This window comes from Struthio camelus, chromosome Z, assembly GCF_040807025.1.
Source record: "Struthio camelus isolate bStrCam1 chromosome Z, bStrCam1.hap1, whole genome shotgun sequence".
Lineage (NCBI taxonomy): Eukaryota > Metazoa > Chordata > Aves > Struthioniformes > Struthionidae > Struthio > Struthio camelus.
Genome location: NC_090982.1, coordinates 34484989 through 34510507, shown reverse-complemented (window position 1 = coordinate 34510507; position 25519 = coordinate 34484989). Strand labels below are relative to the sequence as shown.

The 25519-nt window shown below is 33.6% G+C and overlaps 1 protein-coding gene across 3 annotated transcripts in view; it reads left to right on the top strand.

The window, feature by feature from the left end:
• The window catches only part of CNTNAP4 (contactin associated protein family member 4), a 235562-nt gene that overhangs the window by 40297 nt on the left and 169746 nt on the right, over positions 1-25519 (top strand). For all 3 annotated transcript variants that reach the window (XM_009680987.2, XM_068928377.1, XM_009680986.2), the window contains exon 2: positions 2348-2458. In XM_009680987.2, the coding sequence (XP_009679282.2) occupies positions 2348-2458 (111 nt within the window). The remainder of the gene's footprint in view (positions 1-2347; positions 2459-25519) is intronic.

The window sequence follows — 25519 nt, the reverse complement described above, 5'->3', positions numbered from 1 at the left end:
TATGAGTCTCACAGTAATATGAGTTTTAGAGCTCCTAGGCAGAATAATATAATACTGTTGAATATGTTCTTAATGTCTACAAATGAAGGAAAAAAAGGTGGGAAGTGTAGTCAGCAGCCAAACAATAAAAAGATAGTTGACTCATCCATCCGGCATTTTTTTTTAATGAAAGCCTTCCCGTCTGATTTAAAAATGCCAGTTTCTAAGGCATGAGGACTTAGATTGAGCCAAGAGAGTTGTAAAAACAATGTGTTCAGCTCTTTTGTATCCTAGTGCCTATATGTATTGGTCACATGTTGTTATTCTCAGTGATTCATTTTATAATATGCCAGTCTTCACTAAAAGAGACAAGCTGAAAATATGAAAAGTGAAAGTTATGAGATATTGCAGATTATGTACACGGATATTAGGGAAAATACTTTTCTATTGTCTCTCCTTAATTTTCCTTCTGGTATTCAGACTTACAATGTAGGTTTTGACAGTAAAATAAAGATGAGTGGCCCTTGAAGTGCTCCTTTGCATCACCAGTGTGAGGAGCTCTCTGGTGGAAACAAGAAATAGGAACTATGTAGTCTTTTCTTGCTAGAGCATTTTATGAATAGAAAGTTTTCTTTTTTTTCTGTGCTGTTAAGAAACCTTTCACTAATAAGACCCTTTTCTAAGGCCTACCAGTGCAACATATTTGAGATGAAATCTTATTTCCCTTAATTTTTTTTTTTCTTTCATGCTTACTTGTTGGACTATAATTTGTTCCTTTCACAAATACAGTCTGCAGGTAGTGAAGTAAAAAATGAGCTTGTGGTCAGACAGTAAAGACTAGCAATGTAATTTTGCAGTCTATCTTACTGAAGGCTAGTGCAGGAAGTAAACTTATAGAAGTAAAAAATAAATACATTTATTTTTTTCACATGAATGAAATACTCTGAATTTAGTAGAAGTGTGGTATATGTGAGAATATCAGGACCAAGAAACGTGACTTAGTAGTGACTGCATGTTCTACTGGGACTATTTTTCCTTCATAGTAAAAGTAGGATGTAGACCTGTAGGATGATATATATCCATGATGTGAGAGAACTCCTAACTGTGGCAGTCATAGTCAGCATCAGACTTTCTTTTTAGGAAGTGTAAATTATCCACTTAAATAATCCACTTTATTTTTTTTTTTAAAGAGGAAGAAAAAAGCCCTTGAGACATTTATATAGTTCCTATAAATGAATTGCTGCTAATTAGACATATCCCTATTTATTCAGCAGAAACAGTTAATTATACGTGAGTCAGGAAAAGGTTTTGTATTAATTAATATTCATGATTTCTGTAGTGGAAATTTGGTAGATGAACTGAAGGGTAAGAAGATGGACTCATTTGTGAGTTTTCACTTATCAGTTGCATCCAGAGAACATGCCTGTCCCAAAAAAGATCATTTCATAAAGACTAATAGCTTACATGATTTCCCCTCTTTTTCTAAACAAGAGATGCTAGCACAGTATAGTCAAGAAAAGACTTGCTTACACTTCTTCTGATGTTTTTAAGTCAATCTTCTTTCAGCTAAAACTAGAAGAGGCATTGATTCTCAATTTATATTTTGCAAATTTAAATGGAGAACAAACACATGCGTTGTATAGTAATTGAGCTGGAGAGGCATTTAACATCCGAAGTATTGATTAGCATTTGCTTGCTTATGCACCATTAATTGTGAAATGCAGTTAAGTCTTCTTCTTCTGAAACACTCAGGTTTTATTCTGTTGGGTATCTGGACTTATATGTTAATTTTATGCTGCTTCTGTATCAAAAACACATAACTTTGGCAAAGCAAAAAAAAATTTCTCATTTTCTCATTCTTGCAATTCTTAAAATGAATGAGAAGATTTTTATTTTGTTTTGTTTTTGGAAGAAGCAGCTAGATTTAATGTGATTGCACTTTTGGTGTTAGGAAAACAAAGAGCTTGTGCCGTGGTTGTGCCTTAATGCTACTCAACTTAAGGCAGGATTGGAAGGTGTCAGTTCCTATCCACGTAAATAGTGTTGAGCATCATGTGCACCATTTATCAGTACAGGCTCAGAAGTCAGGCTGGAACTGGGCAAGGACAACGAGTTGAACTTGGTAAATTATAGTAATAAGATGATATTAAATTATAGTAGCCTAGTAGTGTGATGAAATATTGATAAATGAGAAGTGCTACCTCACTAATAGTAGGCTTACATGTAACATAGCAATGGGAAAAATTGTGAGACGTGCCCTGCTCAGATATAGGGTTAATCCAGATATTTTTCTAGTGTTCTCTTTGGTTGCAGTTCCACTAGGTGTTGTTCATTGTATTAACCTGAACGTGATATTTTTCACTGGCAGATAATTGTGATGATCAGCTGGTGTCTGCTTTGCCTCAGTCGTCGTTCAGCAGTTCGTCAGAGCTGTCTAGCAGTCACAGCCCTGGATTTGCAAGGCTTAATCGAAGAGATGGTGAGTGAATTTTATTGGTTGATTGATGCTAAATTTTCTCAAGTGTTTTGAAGCATTTTCTAACCCGCGCAGAATCTTGAAATGATACACAGTGAGCATCTTCTGGGTTATTAGGGCTGGTGAGAGTTACATTTGTTGTTTTCAGGAGGATGGGAAGGTAAAAAATTTTGTCCCAGAGAATTCACTTTGCCACATAGACTAATAGTTTTTTGTAGTAAAATTATATACCCAAACTCTTGTGAAGGTTTTACTATTTTTAGTGCAATGAATGTATCCTGACTTAATCTGAAATCTTCATGTCATTTTGCAGCATAAAATGTAGACAGCTTTTGACATACATCTCTACCTATTCCAAAAAATCCTCTTACATTAATTTAATTCCTTAGCAAGTCAAAAATATACAAGTAATCTCTTTTCTCATAAAGAATAAATAGGGGAAGAGCAAACGTGTGAGTATAAGTGTGCATCATTCTATATGAAAATAGGGGTAAATGCAGATTCCAGATTGAAAGACAGGACCACATACTCAGGAAATGTTTTTGATAAAGTATTTTCTCTTTTTCCTGGAGACTCAAAATCTTGATTGTTTTAGGTTTGTTTTTTCAGTGAGCCTATTATGTTATTATGCTTATTCACTGGGATTGTGAAATACTGCAAACTGGCTTATGGTTCAATTTCTGGTAAAGGAAAGTTGCCTAGTAGGTCACTATTTGTATTAAACACCTATATTTGACTACTGATGGCTCTGGATCACTTCTATTTTTCACTAATTTACTTATTAAGCATGAATTTTCAGTCATTTTGGTCAGTACACTTTATGAGACACTTTCTTATTTTGTTAAATGCTATTCAACTTTTATAGCATTGTTATTTGCAACTTTTCTGACCTGTAGATGAAAGGTTTAAGTACTTTAGCATTTGTCATAGAAGATCTGGAGATCACTCACTTCAACTGAAATTTGATGGTAACTGATATCTTATATTTTGCCAAGGAGTCCATTTGCATGAGAAATGATTTCTTTTAATTACTGTAAACATATTTTCTGTTCATAATGACAAAAGACTATTGTAGTTTCTATGTGAAGGACATCTATTCTGAAGCTTTTTGACAGTGTCTATTAGATGATATAAAATCTGTCAGAAAAATGAATTTAAACCGTCAAAGACATGTCACATTAGGCTTTGTGCCGTGTTGGTGGCATATTTGTATTACGTAAATATATTCAAAAGCCATATTAGAAAAATAAATGTAAGTACATAGAATATTAAAAAGATTAAACTTGACTGAAACACTGAGAAATCTCAGTCATCAGCCTCATTAGGCAGGTACCAAGAAGCTCAGTCTTGTCTTGTCTTGTCTTGTCTTGTCTTTTCTTTTCTTTTCTTTTCTTGTCTTGTCTTTTCTTTTCTTTTCTTTTCTTTTCCTTTCTTTTCTTTTCTTTTCTTTTCTTTTCTTTTCCTTTCTTTTCTTTTCTTTTCTTTTCTTTTCTTTTCTTTTCTTTTCTTTTCTTTAATACTAGCAAGGTTCTCAATCTTAACATCAAGGAGGAACAAGGACAAACAAATATCTTTAGGAAGGATTTCAGGCAGCATTATATAAAAATGTTGCAACATGGTGTTATTGGTAAACAAAAGCCCACTTAGGTTTAAGTACCTAAAAAAACCATTCTGTTTTAAACTTATGGCAAAACAACTAAAGTACTTAGTTGAAATAAAATTGATCTATGTACACAAGAACATATGGTGCTGTTTGAAATCATCTTTGTCTGGGTGTCTGTAAATCGACTGCTCCATAGAGTAGACTAAGGAAAATATAAAGCTCAACTTCCCACCCATTGGTATGTTCGTGCTATAAGCAAGCAATGCTATACGAGCTGATGGAAGAATGATCTGCTCTAGGCACTGACTTCTGTCTTCTTATTACCCATGAGGAAACAGGGAAGAAACTGGTTCAAAGGTGCAGTTGTGGGAGACCTTGCTGAAGTATTGTGTCTTAGGTCCTGATCTAGTCTTAATAATACAGCATTAATATAGACATTGAGAACTGTACTAGTTGTTTAGTGCCGTTCAGACACATCTAATCCCCTCATATGTTCAACTATTTTACTTTATAACAATTTACATATTTGATAAACATGTGAATTAAGTCATGATAGTACTTCGCACTGCCAAAAACATTTCCATTCATGCTCCTCAGTGATTAACTGGAACTCCTGCTACGTACTGGTAGGAACTCTGTAATGAAGAAGGATTATCCCAAAGTATTCCATTATGCCAATGTATAAATTCAAAATTTAATAAGTGTGAACTTCTGTTCTGAATAAAGTTGTGATATTAAACAAAATTATTGTATTTCAAGAGGACTTAGATTCTTGCCTAACATCCCAGTTCTAAATAAAATGTAATATTTGTCTTGCTAGAATGCACATTTAAATGTTTTTTTCATTTGGCTTTTTTCATGTACTATGAAAAGTACCACGTTAGCATGGTTTTTTTAGAATTATCTTTTCCTTCACATCACTCTCTAATGTGTTCACACATTAGAAATGATCATAGCTTTACCTCTGGCATCTTTCCATCTCATGTAGATACAAAGCAGTGGGTTGTCTAATTAGAAGATTGCTAGCTTTCTACTTTCTCATTCTGTATATCTCAGAGTCACAGTACCCAGCAGGATACAGATCTGAATGTCTTATTCATTTAGTATGTTCATTTTGTTAGTTTAATAGTTTATGACCAGACCATTTGATTAGGTACCTTCAGATTCAGTTAGACATAATTCTGTAGAATTATGTAAATGAGGATGAGGTGAAAAATCTTTTCAGTCTTCAGTAAATTAGTCTTAAATAATAATTTTTTTTTTTTTTGGATTGGGAGACTCAGTACTCAGATCTTTTCTGTACTCTCTGTTAACACAGTTTCTGAATCAGTATTTAATTATTTTCTGTGAATTTTCATGGAAAAATATGCCTATTTTTGTAGGTGAATATGCATGAAAGTTTTATCTGTGTAGAACAAATTAAAATGTTATACATACATATACATTTATAAACGAATAGATTTAGTCACAAGAAATGTTTGTTAAATATCTATAGACTGGAAGAAATAACTGGTATAGGAGAATTTGACTTGGACTGATGTGCTGTCAGGGATCTCATGGAAGCAATGACACATCATTAGAATTTCCAAAAATTTTTCCTTGCTGATTTAATTGTAGATGAAGTTGCATTTAATGCAAGTCTCTACTTTGAAGAAAACTAAATAATTAATTCAGCCACAGTTAGTGTTGGAGAGTGATTGTGACCTCCTAAAAATAAATTTACACAAACAGAGTACGGTCCTAGTGCAATAATAAGTTTTTAAACCACCAAGATTAGGGAAAATTGAGCACAATTTAGATAGAAAATCTCTTTAGAGAGATTATTTAGGAGTCAAATTGTCATCATTTATCCTTAAAAAAATAAAATCAATTTGCGTATAAACCTACCCTGTTTCAACTGGCAAAGAAAGAGCAGAAATTAACAGGGAATTTGTCAAGAAAGAAACATGGGAGGTTGTGTTGGAGAGAGGAATAGTTGTCTAGCCGTATACCTTTAACTAAACGTAGAAGATTAATAGAAGTTAAATTCCAGGGGGCTGGAAAGAGAGAGCTATAGATTTCAGCAAAAGTAGTATAGTGTGGAGTTTAAATGAAGGCCATAAAATGTGATAACCTAGTCTTTAACAGATAGAGTGGTAAACTAGCTAAGTACAGCGCTGAAAGAACAGATGTACTTCATAAATATTTCCACTCTCAGTTTGCAAAGAAAGAGGATGATATGCCTGTCAGTCATTAGTGGTCAAAGAGAGTGATAACATCTAGGAATAACTTGTTAAATATTCTATATATATTAATATTAGTGCAACGATTTTCTGAAGCTTTGCAAATATTCACCATTCAATGAAAACTTGATTCTTTCAGAAAATGAAATAATCCTGCTCTGTAACTGCTAAAATAGTTACTTAAACACCAGTCCTGCTCAGAAAATAACTACCGGCAGTCAAACATTCTTTTCGAAGGAAAAATCCATCTAAAAAAAATCCCTGATTTTATTATTTGAGGTGGTAATAACCTTGTTTTGTAAAGGTGAATGCAGGGCTTTAATATATGTGGACTTTTATAGACTTTTCACTTAATGTTATATAACTATAATTTTCAAAAACAGCACAATATCAATGTGGTCCAAATTAAATGGATTAAGGTGTAGCTAGCTGACAGATCTAAAGAGGTGCTTATCATCACTATAGAAAAGTGTTGCTATTCTGAGAAAACTGTAGGCCCAACTATTCGATATTTGTATTGATTATATACAAGTAAATAGAAATCTATTATGATAAAATGTGTAGATGACATGAAGAAATGAAGACTGGTGAAACAGTAAATAATACTGGTGTGGCAATTACGCAGGAAATTGATTGACCTATTGAAATGTTAAAAGAGTCTAAAATAAAATATTTAGAGGTCATACTTATCATAGAGGAACTGTATCCAACAAAGAACTGACTCGGAACTGAATTTGGCAGCTGAGCACAACTAGTAATTTAGCTTTCTTTCTTAAACCTGTGCTCTAGCAAAAAGAGCTAAAGAAACTTCAGAAGCAAAAGAAAGGAATTTTTTCCTTCCTATGTAAAGACATAGCTATTAAGTTGCCACTGAACTGTGTTGTAAAATTCTGGATCTTTAAAGGGTTGTTGAAAAATCAGAATGAGAAATAGATATCTTTCTTTTTTTGGATAGGAGAAAATAGTTTCCAGGGAGAGACTTAAGGAGATCAACATTAAGAAGATAGGTGACCTGACTATAATGTACCTCTAAAAATACAGGTTTTCATTGTCTTTGAATGAAAGAGCCAATGGCTGTACACCAAAATGCAAATTCACACTGTGAACAAGAAACCATGTTTTAACACAGAAACCTGTTAACCATTAGAGCAAATGTCTAAACAAAGTGACAAATACTCTTACATTCAAAACAACCTTGGTATTTTTCTGGAATGTAGGTTTAAGAAAGTTAAAATTTTTCACAGAGTAGTTTAGAAGAATCTAAACTCTTTTGGGTTTAATACTCTGTGAATCTCAATTAAAATTATTGTGCTAAAGTAGTAAAAGAAGTGCTTAAACAAACCCTATAAGTATTATCAGTATCATAATTTAACTTTTGTTTGTAAATATTTTTAAAATATTTTTAAATGCCACCCTTGCGAGGAATTGCTTATTGAAAGTTATACAAACTTGAGTGCTGAAGTTATTGTTATTCTTCCTTGGACAATTATAACCGATAAATGTTCAGTGTGAGATTTGGCAGACCTAAGGTGACTAAGTGTGCAGCTGTTAACTTTAACTTTTATACTTGTCTAATTCTGTATTGGATACCCTGGGACTTCTGCCTCCCACCTCTTTTGTTTCCCCGTTGTTCAAAATGTGTGTATCTATGAAAAGAGGAGAAACACCTCTGTCTTGATAACCTTGCTCAGTTTCATGCCTATCTCAGTCTGCATTTGACTAAAATACATAAACTAGACCATTTTTCTTTGCCAGTCCCATCACTGTGACTAGGTGAGATAAAAAAGATGTTTAGGGAACTGCTTCCTTTTATGTATCTTTCCACATGAGGCTTAAAAAAAAAAACATAAATGAAACAGAGAATGTCCTGGTTAAACTCTCAGATCTGCAAAATGCTTGAGAAAGTCAAGCAGAGATAGAAGCATTTGTGTCTATGTGTCTATGTGTCTAAAGAGTAGACATTTTACCCAAAGGATAGGCCAAGTTTGTGCATTAAATATGTAGCTAACACATACTTGTTCATAGGGAGAAATAAAGCATCCCAAAAGGAGGGCAGAAAGATGGCCTGCACTCACAGCATGCAGCGAACTAGATCCAGTGATAAGACCCATGACTACCAGCATCAAACTTGTGTCATGAGGGATATGTCTCTGTCCACATAGTTTGCCAATAATTTCCATGAGATGTATTCAGCTGAATTTTGGCATTGCAGATGGTTTACATTTAGCTTCAAGGAAATTTGCTTATTCTGAAAATACAGAAGGTTTCTTCAGCTAATATCTTCCAACCATGATCTGTAGAGGAACCCTCTGCCAAAGAGGGAGAAGGTTATATTTTTTGTTAAGGTCAGGGCATCTCTGCTTTTGACTGCTGTGGGTTCATGCTGGTGGTACATACATAATGTTCTCCCATCCACTGGACAAACTTATTCATTGGGCTGTGAACCATTACACCCAAGGATGTGGGCCTTTATTTGAACTAATGAACTTTTGCAATTGTTCAGGTGCAAAATACAGAAGTTCTGCAAGCATACACATACCCATGGAAGAGCCTTCACATTTGGGCAGCTAAATGAGCTGGACAGGGATTTGGCTGTGATTTCCATGCCTCATATTCATACAAAATTACTTGATTAGAATGTGACAGAAGAAAATTGAATATAGAAGCTGTTAAGTAGCCAAAAAAATTGGCTTATATCTTTCTATTTCCCCAAAGTAGGAAGAAACCCATGTATTTTAATTACACTGTCAACTTACATTGGCAGACATTCAGAAGTGGTCTGGAAATCTGAACGTGTTAACAGTTACTAGATCTGTTTTTTCTCTGGTGCATATATGTAGTTTCTCCTTTCATTAATGTTCATCCTAGCCATCATTTTCACTGAAGATCTAAGTCATCTAGTAGCACTGTTTTATTGCAAAGAGTATTTAAAGGATAATTCATTCAATATGGTGCTGTAAACTACCCCATCTAACCCTTTTTTGTATCAAATATTATAGCTTAGACAATTTTTGAGAATTTGCATTAAATAGATCGAAACGGAAAAATGAAATCTACTCATCAGTTAAAAAAAGTTAAAAAAAGAGGAAAAGAATATTTCTCCGGGAATAAGAAGAAACATGTATTTTCAGAAAATAAGTGGTTTTTTTGTAATAAATAGTTTAACTTGTATAATCTAATATCAAAAATTAAAACAAAAAACAGGCAAATTCAAAAACATACTAGCAGCTAGGTTTGTTAGTCACTAAAAGATAATTAAAAAGACCTTACTCTCTCCACTTCATCAGTATGCAAATAAAATTCATTAAGACTGATATTTTGATTTATTACAAGCAATAAGAAAATGAAGCTGGAATGAAAATGATCCAATGTTATGGTAATCATTGTGCTTTTTTATAAATTAACAGCAGATCTAATTTGATCCAGCTAACATCATGGCTTAGGTTTTTATGACTTAGCTGAACTGAACAGGTGTGAATGAACAGGTGTGCATTTCAGGCAAAAGTGGTAATCTGAATCTTTTATTTTTAAACTGAATAAAAAGATTTCTACAGTGACTAATGCATAAAAGAAAGGCCAGATGATGCATACTGATGTAGTGACAGTGAAAGTCCTGGACCGTTTAGTTTTTGAGGCAGAAATCTTGATTTTTTTTCTCTCACTATTGGCATGGTGTGGTCTTTCAGTGAGAACATCGCCATCAATTTCTCAAAATACTAATTAATGGTTTTAATACCATAGTACATCTCCGATTTTACTATCAAAAATGTTTTGAAGAACTTGAATATAACATGAAAAACTGTGTATAAAAATGTATGTGCACTTCAGGAGTTTTAAAAAATGAGGAAGTTCACACCAACTTCAGTGAAGACTGGATTTGACTAACAGCATTTCTTTCATGTCTGTGCTGTTCTTTAATTTATACTATTTTATTGTATTATGCTTCTGATATTGCAAAAGGATGTATGGGGAAAAAAGGAAGTAGTAAATTACTCATAAGTAGGGCAAGCAAATAATATAAAATACTTACAAATATTTAAAATATTTACAGAGCAGTGTGTTTCCATGAACATTTATGAGGAGTTAGAAATATTCATACAGATATTTCCAGAAAGTGAATTCTATCTTTGTAGTCAAAATTCAGTCAAGCATAAGAAAATACAACAAAAGGTTTCAGCCGGCACTGACTATTTCATGTGTGAGAAGAACATCAGTGGAATAGGAAGTTTAAATGACAGTGAAAAGCAAAAAAGCAGGAAAATGTTAATAGTATTTTATTGTTGAAATTGTTTGGGACTATTTTTCTGATTGAAATATAGGTATGGAGGGAAGAGGAAGATAGGAACAATTTTACGCATCTAGCCAGAGTATTCAAATAGTTTTAAGAATGTAGAACATGCTGTGGAAAAGATCAAATAAAAAAAAAAAGTAAAATTAAATTAAAATTAGTACAAGTGATTTATGCCATAACCTTAGTTATATTCTATTATAATGAAAATAGAGGTTTTGATCTCTCCATGTTGATACTTTAGTGCTATAAATTTTTTAAGGATATGTTTTTGAAATCTTAAAAAATGGTTATATTGCTACCTAAAGTGTGAATTAATGTTGAGTGTATTTTAGAAAGTTATAACAGATTTTGGCTCTCAAGGCTGTTTTGCCAGAGTAAATGTTTTAAGATCAGACCTCCTATAATTTTCTGAAGGACAGAAAAATAGATTTTTTGTGTTAATGGGTTTGATTTTCCTCATATATTAGAGGGGAAATATTTGTTGTCAATAAATCAAAAGCATTCAAAAGTGTTCACCTACTGTTAGACAGGCCAAGATTAGAGATTAGGGGTAACTGTCTAAATTAAGAAGCAGGAAATTTTCCAGCTGATGTAATCTTTCCTCTCTTCAAATTTATTGCAAAATCAATTTAAATTCCTCAAATTCTTATTTCTTAAAAATTCTTAAATTCTGAATTTCTAAAGGCAGGTCATAAAAACATAAAACATTCTTCCTGCCACACCCCCACAAAATGGTCAGACTTTAAGAACCTAGAATGAAAATTTAAAGAATCTCCCACTTGCCATCTTTATATTTTTTCTTACCTTTAATTGGTGCTTGATTTGCTGACACGCAAGACATATTTTTGCCATATTGCGAGTTGTACCATGCCGCCCTGACGTGAGGACAGTATGGCCCTACTGGTTCTGCTGTCAGGAGAACTCAGAATTCCCAGGTAGTATTTATCTCAAAGCTCTACAAAATGGTAGTATTGTCATATATATTTTTGTGGCTAATTCCCGGAGAAAGTCAGTGTCAGATTGGCAGGTAATTCAACTAAGTACTTTCATAATCTTTATTTTAATATAGACACCTCAAAGATGCAAAAATCCTATACTAAACCACTTTAGAAAAGATCATGAAAGAGCTGAGAGTGAGCTGGAAACTCCTGAAAAACACATCCCTGTAAAATAACGGATTCCTCATGTCAAACTGACTGGTATTTAAAGTATGACTAATTTGTAGGTTACAGTGACTTGACTCTGTGTCATCTATTTTCTGTGCAAGTGAATAGAAAAAAAGTAGACTGAACTCACCATTAGTGGAATTGTATTCATTAAATGTTAACTACAGTAATAAAGGCACTACTATAATATTAAATAAAATATTAAATACAGCTATGTCAGATAACGGTATTATGTATCCATAATATATATTTATAAGTTCATTTACTTTTAGAACTTTCTGTCACAGTCTAGTCCTGCTCAGGAGATAAACAGGTGAGGAGAAGAGGTTTTCAAGTGAGATTGAGAATTAGTGAAATCCCACGAGTTAGCAGTTTTGAATACATTTCATTAGTCTCTAGGCAAGCTGAAGAACAGCCTACTCCTCGTATACCCTTTTTATTCCTTCCAAAATTGACCTAATTTATATTTTAGGTGAATCATTTTTGGTTAACTCAATTTCATGTTTACAATCTGCTGTAGATAGGAGGAGATAGGGAGAGAAATTAGTGTTCGATCATGAAAATTATTTTAAAATAAAACAAAAAAAATGATGCCAGGGAGATAACAGGGATAGAACAGGAAGTGCAAAATCCCTCGTTTATTACAATATTGTATTTACATGTAGGATGTTACATTATATCCCCTAGTCTATTTTCTTCATATTGTCAGTGAACAAAGAAATCTATCCTTGGTTCTTCAATCAATTTTGCATCGACAGAGTTGGTTGTCAGGGAGCTTGATTGATAACCAGACAGATCGTAGAAAATGATTCGGACATAGAGAGTAGATGGAAGATGTTACTACGGTTGCTGCTGTACAGAGCAGCCTATACCAGCATATTAATGGTCTTGTCCACATCGGAATTAATTCTATTCATCGCTTCTGGCATAAATATTATGTAAACGTACCATGGTCCAGCTTCCATCAGAAGAAGTTCACTTCAGTTATTATGTGAACTGTATTTTATGATTTTCTGTGTCTCCAATTGAGTTTATTCCCTCTGAAATCAGCAAGAAGAAAGTCAAGTAACTCCATTAGCGGATTACTGATGTACAAACAGAAGTAATAATGTACTTTAAGGTTTTTTTCAGTGCGTTAAATTAATATCATGGTAGATAGTAAAGTAAAGTAGAATTGATTTGGATGGAAGCTTTTTATGAAGATCTTTTTTTACTTTTTTCTATATAAACATATATGTATATATTTGTGTGTTTGTGTGCAGATGTGTATGTTTGCATATGTATGTACACATTTAGTTTTGCTTTCAGGCACTTCACAATTAAGCAGCACTATTTGAAAGCAAGAATAAAATTTTTTGCTGCATCCACCTGTGGTGGACAAACTTCAGAGATTCTAATGAAACTGAAAACCTGTAGCCATTTTCAAATTTTAGTATTCTCTGACTGCTATCTCGTTTTTCTCTGTCATTGTTTAATGTAAATAAGAATTCTATTAAAAGTTTAGCAATCCAGAGTTCAATATTATGTCTTTTTAATTATTGAGATCATTTAAAAAATCATTAAATTATAATAAATTGTAATATTCACATTCATGTCATTTGCAGGATCCAAAATTCAGAGTTATATTCTTAGTTATTTTCTACAGTTAAATAGTTTATGAGTTTGTGGGTACTCTGCAAAGGCTTTACCTGAGTGTTCTCTTTGTTGTTTCTCACCCTTGTAACAAAGAATGAAAAAAAATCAAAGATTTGCATAAAACCAATGACAGATCACCTGCTTCCTATAACTTAAATAATTTTTATTGTCCTCCTTTGATTTTAAATATTAAGGATTCAGTAGAATTAAAATTCTTTGTGTCATGATGTTGCTAAAATTTAATATTTTATTTAATATACCCTGTGTTATTGCTGTCTGGACCAAAAGAAATGTCATCTTCATATTACCACATTGTTACTTGGTATCAGTTAGTACCAAATCTAGACTTGGCCTTTGCCTCATGTATCTTACTTTATAGCAAATGAACCATGAAAAGAAAGGTTAAAGTTAATCAGTAAATTAGGCTGCCCAGTCTTCAGTAGCTCAGGGTAGAAATCCTCTTGCATTATATAGTATGTGAATTTATTTAGACTACCAGCACTACTGTTTCTTCATCTTCTTAAGAATAATTCATATTACTGATTTTTCTTTTTTTTTTTTTGTAGAAAGGTATTTCAAAAAAAATGTTGTTCTTCATTTTGTACAGTTGTTTATTCCCCATATTAACCTGTTTTCCATTCTGCTTTAGACAAGCAAGTACATTTGTGCATGCAGCTCAACATGGCTGTATGTAAAAAGTAGATAAAGGCTGCGCTATTCATATTTATGCACAGGCCTCAGTTCAGCCTTTTTGTAAGTCTATTTTTTAGTGTTTAAAATGTGTGAACATTGCAGGAATGGAATGATAGCCATTGCAAAAACTGTGTAAATACTTCTAAGTCAGAGATTGAGTGTTCATAGCAAATTTATCATCCCTTCTGGCTCTGTTTAGTTTCATATGTAGTCCCTAATCCTTTAGCAGAGGATTAATCTCAAAGGAGGTTATTGCTGCTGGTACCCAAGATACCTGGGGAGACATAGGACTTTACCTGAGGCTGCAGTCAGCCTGAAGCATGAGTTGATTGCTAAATATGTCATTCTCAGCGTTGCCTTTCCATGAGCCGGTCCCCAGCACCGTTTACATGTTGACATAAAGAAAGCATTGATGAAGGAGACTGATATTGAATCTGGGAGATGAATGGTCAGTCACTGCTGAAATAGGTAGGCAGCTGATAATTTCTAATTTCAGTTATTTTCAATGCAAAAGTAACAGGGAAAATTACATTTTAGGACTTACAGTAATTCTAATTGTTATGAACGAATTTCACAGAAACATTACGAAAAAGATAAGGTAAATTAAATTGTTTTGGGACAGAACATAAGCACAGAAAAGTGTAACCTTAATTAATCCTGTTTAAGGAAATAGGTGCAAATGAAAATGCAAATGAAAATTCAATTTATAATAATTACTACCTACAGTAACAAACCTGTCTCAGGAGAGGTTATATTTTAAATTCAAAGCTAATTAGTAATCCTCAGTATAACATGATGATCCTGAAAGATTTAGCTGGAATCCTCCAGGACTTCTTAGAGCTTGAAATAGAAATCAGAATTTTGAGTCCACTTCCCAATTATTTGGGGGGAAATGAAAGAAATGCCCACCAAAAATTAGTACTAACACAATCTTCAGGAAAGATGAGAAGGACTTAGTTAAGCCAGTTTACATCCTGGCCAAATAAATGTTTTTACTAGACGATTTAATTTTTGAAAAAGGACTCTGAAGACAAAAAAACCATATTTTACTCTATAGTGGCAAAGAATGCATGGATACTGTAATAAAAGATCTATCTATCTTCTTTCCCTTCATCAACATTCATTCTTTGTTAGATAAGTTGAAAGGATCTCTGATTTTGAAATTTCTCAGATGTAACAAAATATATGAAGTAATGAATACTCTATACTCTACAAGTATGTTTTTTCATAACTAATAAGATGTTAAAGTACAGGTGAAATTTTAAGGACATAGTTGGTAGTACTGATCAGGTTGAATTCTAATTCAGCATTGATTTAAAAATATCCAGAACTAAGATCTCCAGTGTTGGCAGCTGTAAGGAGAGAGACACGGAAGTGGAAATTCTAACATAGACATAATCCAAAGTCCCTTGATATGAATGGAGCTTGAAGCATTACTCATCTCTGATGATAGTAGTTTAATTTCAGTACTACTGGGACATTCCATGGAAAATTCTGAATTTTAAAAGTTGGAGAGCTAAAGAATAATTGTAATAATTAGAGGGAAGTAAAAAAGGGTACAAAATATGCTTCATAAGATGTTTTCATTGTTATAGTTTACATTTTTATTGTGTTGTCTTGTCACTGATTAGTTAATATTGGGCTCATTATTTTTAGAAATAAAGCAGCTGAAGTCTGCCTTTCATATTAAATTCTTGAGCTATAGTGAGATGGATGTCTTTTTGAAGGGAAATCAAGTGGTTCTGTTGATTTTAAAGTGTAAATCATCAAAAACAGACTGGCAGGAGCTCACTGATAAATTGGTTTTCAGATAGCTCTTGACGTTTCAACTTCTAACATTTTAAGTGTGGTTAAGCTGCCTTATGCCAAAGAGTACCTGATTTCTATACATGGAATGAAGGGATGAGATGTGATCTCCATTCTTGCTGTGGCTGAGAGAGATTACAGCTGGCAAGTGCAATCCTTAGTTTTAGGTTATTGTATGCCTGTACTTCTCTAGGATGTGTACAGTTTAAGGGAAATTATAAAATTATTGTTAGAATTTCAAATTAAGTACAAAATCAAAAAAGGTGGCAAAAGATGGAGGTCAGTACAGACTCATTCTATATATGGGTGCTTTAAAATCCTAAAAGTGACTTAAATCAAGCCAAACTCATGACTAACTAGGAATGAAAAAGGACTGGAAAATACATCACATACCACTGGAAATAACTATTTGTATTTTTTAATGTTTTATTCTAGCTCTTTTTCCACAAGTGATGTTACAGAAGAGATTCAGTGGAACACTAGCATTTCCTTCAATGTATCTTTGCAATATTTTACATCAAAAAGTTTCAAGATAGCTCAAACACATGCATTGGTTAATGAGCCATGAGAGTCTAAACAGACATGTTAGCCTCATTAATCCTAATGCTTCTGGGTAAGGTATGCAGTGGTGTTTTGTTTAACCCTTTGTTAAAATATTGGTTTAGATTTCAAGGTCTTCAGTGTCTTCTCACAAATGACCACCTTACCCTATTAGCTGCAGAAAATGCTTTGGATTTTTTTGCTAATAAATTTCAGGTGGATTACATTACTAGTAAGAGCACTGCATTCTGTTTTTACAGCGGCCAGTACTTGGCAAAAAAGACAACTCTTCCTCTTGAGAAAGCAATTGTTGCTAAAAGAAACTGATAACTGGAATAAATCTTCCATTTCCTTAAACTTTGATGCCCATCAGCATCAATGCAAGACTTTCAGTTTTTCAAATTACAGCTGTTGTAGGAGAACTATATTGAACTACTAAAATCTAAGCGTTCTAACTCAGGTTTACAAAGTGTAACAAATCTATAGCCATATACATATAAGTATTTCCATTTTGCTAAGTTGCAAATATTCAGCAGAAAGATCAGCAGAAGAACTTTTAATATTAATTATGTTTGCCTCACACATTATCTAAAATACAATAAACTAGAATAGATTTTGGTTTAATGCTATTGATTTTTAATGATGACTCGAGTTTTTTTATTTTAAAGTGATAATTCAAGAGCTATGTTTTCAGCTGTCTGAACTTAACTGTGTAACTTTTGAACTTAACTTTTGTCTGAACTTAACATTGTAGCAATATTTACATCTAAAGTCTTTTTCCTAAATAGAAAATTATTTGAAAGATTAGCCTGGGCTACTTTTGTAAATTGTCTTTTTATTCCCTTCTAATAATCATAGTAGTAAGGGAAATCACAGCCCGTAATATGTATTTTTTACATATACTCATAGGACTAGCTATTAATTCACTGCAGAAGGCCAGCTGTCTACATTTAATACAAAGTTAACCTTGAAATTGGTAAGCTTACAAGAGCAGTCATGAAAGAGCAGCTCAGGCAAGAGTGAAATGACCCATTAAAATCATAGATTTCACAACTCATTGCATTGTTTCCTCAAGGGATTGTTTTGCCTATTGGAGAACTAAGAGGTCTTCATTATTTTTCTAGCCTGTAAAAATATGGAAAACCTTCTATCATTTAATTTTTCACCAGATGGAAATGCTAGAGATATAAATATAAAAGACTGTAATTTCAGCTTATTTTATTTCCTGATGAAAAAAATACCTTGCCTAGGATTTGGAATTGCAACAAAGGATCTCTTATTTTTGCTGCTATATGTATATTTGTCTTCAGTTTTATTCTGGTTATGTATATTTAACTTACTCTTCTTGTACATATAGATTATGAAATCAATTATATGATCATATGTGTGTACATAGCATCAGAGTATGTATATATTTATGTATGTAATCAGATTATTATGGGTAGCGATGCTTATGGGACTAAACACACCCATAACGTTCTTCATGTCCAAATGAAAGGTATAATTGCTAAATTCACTGTGCCTCTCTTCCGATTCCTTAAGAGCATGCCAGGTACTTTTTCTATGACAAATCCATAAAAATTTTCTCTGTCCATCTCTGTTAGGACTCTAAAGAGCTTCTTTTCAGATACATCTACTTGATTGACCCATGTGGCTTACTTTAGTCTCAAAGTATTTTCAATAAAAGCGAGGCTTTGTGAGCCACTATTAAGCAGTTTTACCTGAAGTATTCACCATATTGTGGACATGGAATTGAAAAGAAACTAGGAGGAGTTTGGTGAAGTTTGGATTGGGATTTCTTGCGTATAAAATTAAACTATCCAGAATTCTAGTATGAAGACCCTAGACTGTTTGACCCAATGCCAAGATCTGAAGCAGCTGAACCCTCCTCCTTCTTTGGGAGTACGTACGTAGTGTCAGACAAGAAGATTTTTGCTTAATAGAATAGATTTCCAGTTTTTTGTTCCTTATACTCCATCTGCAGTAGCTCTCAAGCCCTTTCACTCATTTTTCTAGTCTTTACACAATTTCTAAGAGCAGAAGACACAAATACACAATTTTTCCTGTAGCTTCATACTAGGTGAGGCAGTTTTGGTTGACATGCAGCTACAGATGTCCTTCTGGCCTTTGATCCACCTTCCAGACTGCCTGCATTTAATTTCACAGTTGAACTGCCAGATACTCAAACCCAGACCTGAAGTCTTTGCACCTGATTGAGTGTCACGTGCAAGAACTGACCCTGCAGGTACAGGGTATCCTAAGATGAAAATAGTTCTCCAAAAAAATTTCTCACCCCACAGTTTTGCTAAAGAAATTGACTCTCACTTGCAGCTGGTTCAGGTTTTGGTACTGCTGAGTTTCTTTCTGAACTGAAAGCGAACAATATCTCTGTCCATCTGATAAAAGTTACCTACTGGCAATACTGTCTGTTCTCCATTTATGCAACAGTGTTGATCTTTTTTGCCACACAGGATCACTACTTATGAAGAAAATATGACCTATCCAGCACAGGAAATGCCTTTTTCTAAGACCATCATTTATTCCCTCTGAGAGTCATTCATTATAATCCCTTACTTTCAACTCACTTAAAGACATTCTTCATATATTATTTCAGTAGTATTTATGACTAATGTGATGTACTTGTGCAAAATGTCTTTAACTGAGGTCCAGTTCCAGTCACAGTCCAGTTCTTTGTCCCAATCTGCACGTCCCATCTTTGATCCAGCTCTTGTCTATCCACACTGAATCGTCTGCCTTCCCATCCACTGAACAAAGCAGATAAGAATGAAAATGAGCTAGGAAAATGAGCTGGGAATTTCAGTTCTGGTGCCAGGCATTAGCCCATAGATCTCAGTAGCACTAGTGCTCCACTGAATCAGTGCAGGCAGGCCCTGCAGTGTGTTCGCCTAAAAAGCTTATCTCAGTTATTGATCATTTGCTTAGGAATGTTTATAAGTCTGGTAAGGAAAGAAAAAAAGCATACGCTTGACACATATTCATCATCTAATAACTAGCAAAATCATGGTCCAAATCTTAGAAGGGCTAACGTTATTAGTTAGATTAAAAAAGGAAATGGAAAAAGAAAAATAAGCCTGAAACTACTAAAGATTTCAGCCTGGCTATAAGTCTTAACAGAATTCTAAATACTTGGAAACAGGGAATTGTAATTGAAAATAATGGATAACATTAATAACAAACCTTACTACCAAGATTTCCTATAATGTAATTCTTCCTGCATTTTTTACAGATCAGTGGATTTGAAATCCAGATCTATATCTTTTCCATTTCATGTAACTTAATAAAGGAGGAAGAACATGTCAGCTCTCAGCAGGCAATGGTTGGGCAATCAAGGTTCATAGCTGACATCTGGCTGTAAAAGGCTCTGTTAATATGATCAGCTGAGGCAGGTCTGTGACGGATTGGTGGCTCACTCCAATTCCATATGTGCATCATCCTATTCAGTAACTCAAAGTGTACAAATTATATCAGGAATAATGAGTTAGAAGTGGACTTTTAGCTATTAGAATTCTAATTTCTATGATGGCTCATAGAGAGCACTGTCAGCTACTGACTAATGAAAGGATAAGTAAAGATAATTTTTGTATAAGTTTTTTCTAGAGATTGAACTTTGGACCTCTAGCAACAAGAATACTCTGCCGTTTAGGCAAAGATCTGCATTTTTTAGTGAGATTCAGTAACAGAATCATACATCTGTATATTCGGTTTAGCTATTTTAGAGTGATACAAAGTCATGCTATATTGGCATAGTTTACAAAAGCCTTCAATTTAACTTTTTCTTTCAGAAAAGTTTGTGATACCATGTATGTGAACTGCTTTCTTTATACTGGTGTTGGAGAAGAGAAAACTTTTGGTTGTTTTATTTATGAAGTAGTTAAATGTTAATTATTCTCCAAAAGTCTTAATTATCCTCCGGAAAGGAAGCCATCTATAAGGCTTACATTTGCAAAATGCATGAAAATTTTACAGCTGGAAGAACTTGGGCAAGTTGGTGTTTTGTGTTATTTTGTGACCGCCTGCATCTCCGCCTGGGAGATGAGAGGCATGGTACATGGTGTCTCTGGTGATAAAAGTGGAAACTTACTGCTGCTGCTTTTCAACACCTTTGTGGCAAGTTTGACTTTTTTACAACCTTTTTTAACATAGCATCTACCGCATTGCTATAGAACTCCGGTCTCACTGAGAGAGCAGGACAAATGATTTTCTCTTTGCTGGGAACTCCAGCTAAATTTGATTATCTGCAGTTAAGAACCGTTAACTTTCCTATCCTCATTTTGTGTGCTATACCTGTATTCCTTCTAGCTTGTTGGCTTCATTCTTGAAGTCTGTCACACATTTTGGCCATGTTTCAAGCTTCTGTTTTGGTCTTTTCTTAGGATATGAAACTATGGGTTACTCTTAGTAGGCGGAATGTAACCTCTCAGACTCCACTGTTTGACAGTTTCCATGCTCAAGAAATATCATCAGTATTGCACAGCTGTAACGAGATCGTCTTCTCGTTGTTTAGCTTGTGATCTCATTATAGCCCAGTAAAAGAAAAGAGTGGCTGCACGCTGAAGGATATTTCTGTTACAATTAGCAACTAAAAAAGATGCTAGTAATAATGGATAATTAGCAAACTATATTTTTTTAGTTATTAATAAACGGTTTCACTATCATCTACTCATTTAAAAGTAGATGAATATTCTTTAAATATTAGTTTTCATCAATAAGAAATGTTTACATTACTCTATCTTCATTCACTTGCTGAGTAAACAAACAACATGACCTCATAAGCATGTAAATCAGCAAAAAGAAAAGATATGATGTTATCATGTGGGCAAATATATTGACTAGATAATGCCATGGATAAGGATTTCAAGCTCTAAAACCATTTCAAGCTCTAAACCAGTTTTTATTTTTGGGCAATTGCTATTCTTTGGGCAAGTTAGCCTTGATCCTTGACTGAAACTCTTCAAGATTACCTAGAAGAAAGTAGTAATGAGCTCTTTAGTTCATAAATCCATTTGGAAAGCAGTTAGCAGTGTGTATTTCTTAGCCACCTGGCGTTTCTAAATTAATCCAGTAATATGCAATTAAAGGGAATTTGTGCAAACGAGAAGCTGAGCATAAACAGAGCATATATAAAGCATTCATCATAATGATCTCCTTCAAGAAATCTTGAAAGTAGAAGGAGCCAAAATTTCAAGTCAGAGGAGCCAACCCATGGAATGAAACACCATTGGAATATACTTTTCATTTATTTCCGTAACACATTTGAGTTGCAAGACAGGTAAGACAGATCGACGCTCTTTCAAATACAAACTGATACATCCATTCTGTTTCCTATGCAATACCCAATTTAGGGTATCATAGATATGCTGTTATCTAGGATAAAATTTCTGGATGTAGCATGAGTTAAACTGCCTATGTCATATGCATACAGATAACAGACCCAAAACAACAGTGCTATCAGACGTCACTTTGCATTTGGAAATTAGTAACTGTATAAATATAGATGCAAAGGAAGCACAAATATTGTCTAGTCATTTGACTAGACAATATTGTTTATTTATAACAATAAAGGTATATTTATTGTCTTTCATTTTATCCAAAAATAGATTTTATATTTTAGTAATTGCCACTTTATTTATCTCTATGTTGCAAGAGATTGGAACTAATTTTTAAATAGGATGATTTTATTCCTAAAAATACAATTATCTAATGGATATTTGCTGATTTGGTTGTCATCTTGATATCACATTAACTTCTAAATCATCAGACTCATGCCAAAGACATGTCAGTTTACAAAGTTACTTCATACAAGCAAGAAGAGACTATATATAACTTATTAAGTTATAACAGATTGTTTACATTTTGACCATGTTCCTTTACAATTTCTCTGCAATATTTTAAATAATACAACCTTTCTGAAGAAAAAATTGAGCTGGAATCATAGCAGACCACAAACTCTGAACTGTTCAATTCATCAAGGCTTTTAACAAGAATATTACTTTTCTGAAATCTGTGGAAACTTTTCTACACAACAACTGCTATGATTTATTTATTTTTCAAGTATATTACATAGCCTGATTCCAGTAGTTCTACTCTCTGTAATGGGTGTCATTAAAAGTAAGAAGCTGTGATGCTCTGAAAAGATGGGATCTGAATATGCATAAATGCACAATTTTCAGTGTGAGAAAAGCTTTTAAGTTAAACATAGCTTTATAAATAATACAGCTTAGCTGTGCATTTGTTATACACCAGTTGCCGTAAAACTGATGCAAATACAAAGTCCTTGAATTTCTCATTTGGCTGTTGAGGTTGGCTGATTTGGTTTCATAAACATTATAATGACATTTCTGAAAATCACAAATGAGGACTAATGTCATTATAATATTCTTTGGGAAAAAAATATGGATTGCTGAAAAATGAAGCTTTGTTCCAAGGACAAAATTTTAAGTGAATTGAACCGCACTTTTTCTTCATTTTTAGGTACTTATTAATAAACTTTGCCCTCCAAAGTTGCATGAAACAATAATAAAACAGTTAGACTGGTAATAGTTATAGCTATACCATGCATAATCTAAGTACTTAACCAACAAAGATGTTGTCTTTTATTTCTGATCATCAAGCCAGATGTGATTATATTTGCTGATCATGAAATTCCATTAGTCTAGCTCAACTGCATTTTTCTTATGCTATTTTCCCAGCCATCGTTGTTACACTTTTCTGATTTTTCTGTCATTATGCCAACAAAACCGAGCAGTCAGGAGTGCATGCTGTTTGTCCTTTTAAAATTTAAAGTCCTCAAACCTCTTCTTCTTAGAACTTATTAAATAGTTCTACGGTAGAGTAATAACATCAGAATCCATAAATTCTGAAATACCCTGAGCCCACTGAAACAGAAATTCCCTTGGGTTTGAAGAGAAACAATATAGCTAATCTTTGAATTCTTTTGCTAGGAACAGGAATATTAAAACGAGAGAGGCAAATGTGCTAATGAATCGGTTACATCAGATCTTTCAGAAAGCCTCATACTAAACTCTTTTATCAACATTTACATAGAAGAGATGATGGAAAACTAAAACAATGATTTCAGGAGAGTTATGTTAATTTTATAGCTGATGATCTGGAATAGTGTGTCTATAGAGATATACGAATAGATTTCTATATGCCCTTGGTATTATTGAAAAGTGCTGGTAGACAGAGGGATGCAAATATTCTAGTTATTAATGCACATATTTTCTAAAACAAGTGTTGCAGGACATACAATTGCATAAGTCAAAAGAATGGTGGGAGTCATAACTGGAACACCAAATTAAGAAAATAGTTGATGCAGAGAGCATTGCACTTAAATCATTTGATTCCCATCCTGTCGCATTTTTGTGTTGAGCTGCCCACACACGTACATGTGCATGCATGGGACAGGACATGTACATGCATATTGCAGCACTTGGGAGGGAATAGATTCTACAGAACCAAATGGAGATCAGATTAAATATTTGAGTTGGCTTACGGAGTACCTATCAGTCCATTGTAGAGTACACATATTCTTGTGCACACAAGCACACATAGACTTTAAACACCAGAAAGGTGATATTACACTTATCTTTTTACTTATAAAATCATGTTCCCATTGTGTATGTCAGATCTGTGTGTGGGCCAGTAGCCAGATGGAGTTGGCCAGTCTTCTCAGCTGCTAGCTGGAGCAATTTATACTCACAATAACAGCAATCAAATTGAGCTTTTCTGTTTTAAATATATGCACTTAGAGTGTTTTTGCTTAGAAGCTGCAGGTGCCAATGGTTTTATCTGTTTGCCTTGCTGTACTAACTGCATCATGCTGTATGTGCTAAGACAGGTGCCAAAGTCAGTGAATCAGCATTTCCAGAAGTATCACCATCAGAAAATGATTCATCAAGAACTGAGATTACAGTAGTGTGATAAAAATGGCAGACACAAACATGTTCGTCTGCTCAGAGATATTATTGCCCTGCTCATTCCCTAGAAGAATGTGCAAACATATCACTCCTGTTAGATACAGCTGGAGACTATCTAGCCTCACATTAGAATTGGGTAATAAAAATCAGTGTTTTTTAATATTTAGTTTGATATTATTTGTAAATTTGTTGCCATTTTTTTTTACAGTTTACTGATATTCTTGTTTTACTCTCTCCAAAGCAATGTGCAATTCCTCGAGGAAAATATGAGACTATCTGAATTATGTTTCTAATTTTTTGCAGTATAGTAGAAGAAAATTCTTGGTCCATACTTTTCTTAATCTTTTCTAAATAAATGTTGGTATTTCCCATTGAAATATCAGTGATAGATTTATGTTTGAAGAGACAGGAATACTAATCATAAATTAATGTCTGGATCACAGAAATGTGTTCTGCGTGTGTATATATATATATGTATATACATATGTAGGTATGTTTTAGTGTTACTCACCTTATCAAAGATAATAGCCTGAGTTAGGAAATCTAATGTAATTTCCTGGGCAAACGCCATGAGAACATTGTGCAGGTGGCACATATTTAAAACAGTTCACATTCTTCCTCTGCCACATATACTGAGGCCAGCTGATCAGTACAAAAGGTTTTACTTTTGCTTTCCTTTTCTTTTAATTCTGTGGCTGTACGCAGTGAAGTAATGAGATGGCACACTAGTTTGAGGCAAACAGTAGGCTATAGTAAGTATTAACTCTAATTCAGTTTGATAGCTCTCTTCTGGATGTTTCATGGCATAAGGAATGAAAGGAAAAAAACTAGAAAGAAAAAAATTGAAAGTTTTTACAGGCATGAGTGATAGAATTGCAGAAGTTTAAATGTAAAAAAATCTTTGCCAATGTAAAAACTTTTTGATTATGATAGCTGTGGTTAATTATTTGTCCTCATTTTAAATTGTAAGAACAATGCATATTGGGTAAGACCATTCCCCAAGGAAAACCAATATAGGTTATTCGCTGAAATCAGTTGCCAGGTAAATATGGTGTAACACATTTATTAGCTGAAAGACTGTATAACTTTAACTGCATCAAATTGTGCTGAACAGTGTTTTACAGCTAATTATGCCTTTCTTTTGTTTTGCTAGAATGAATATTGATGC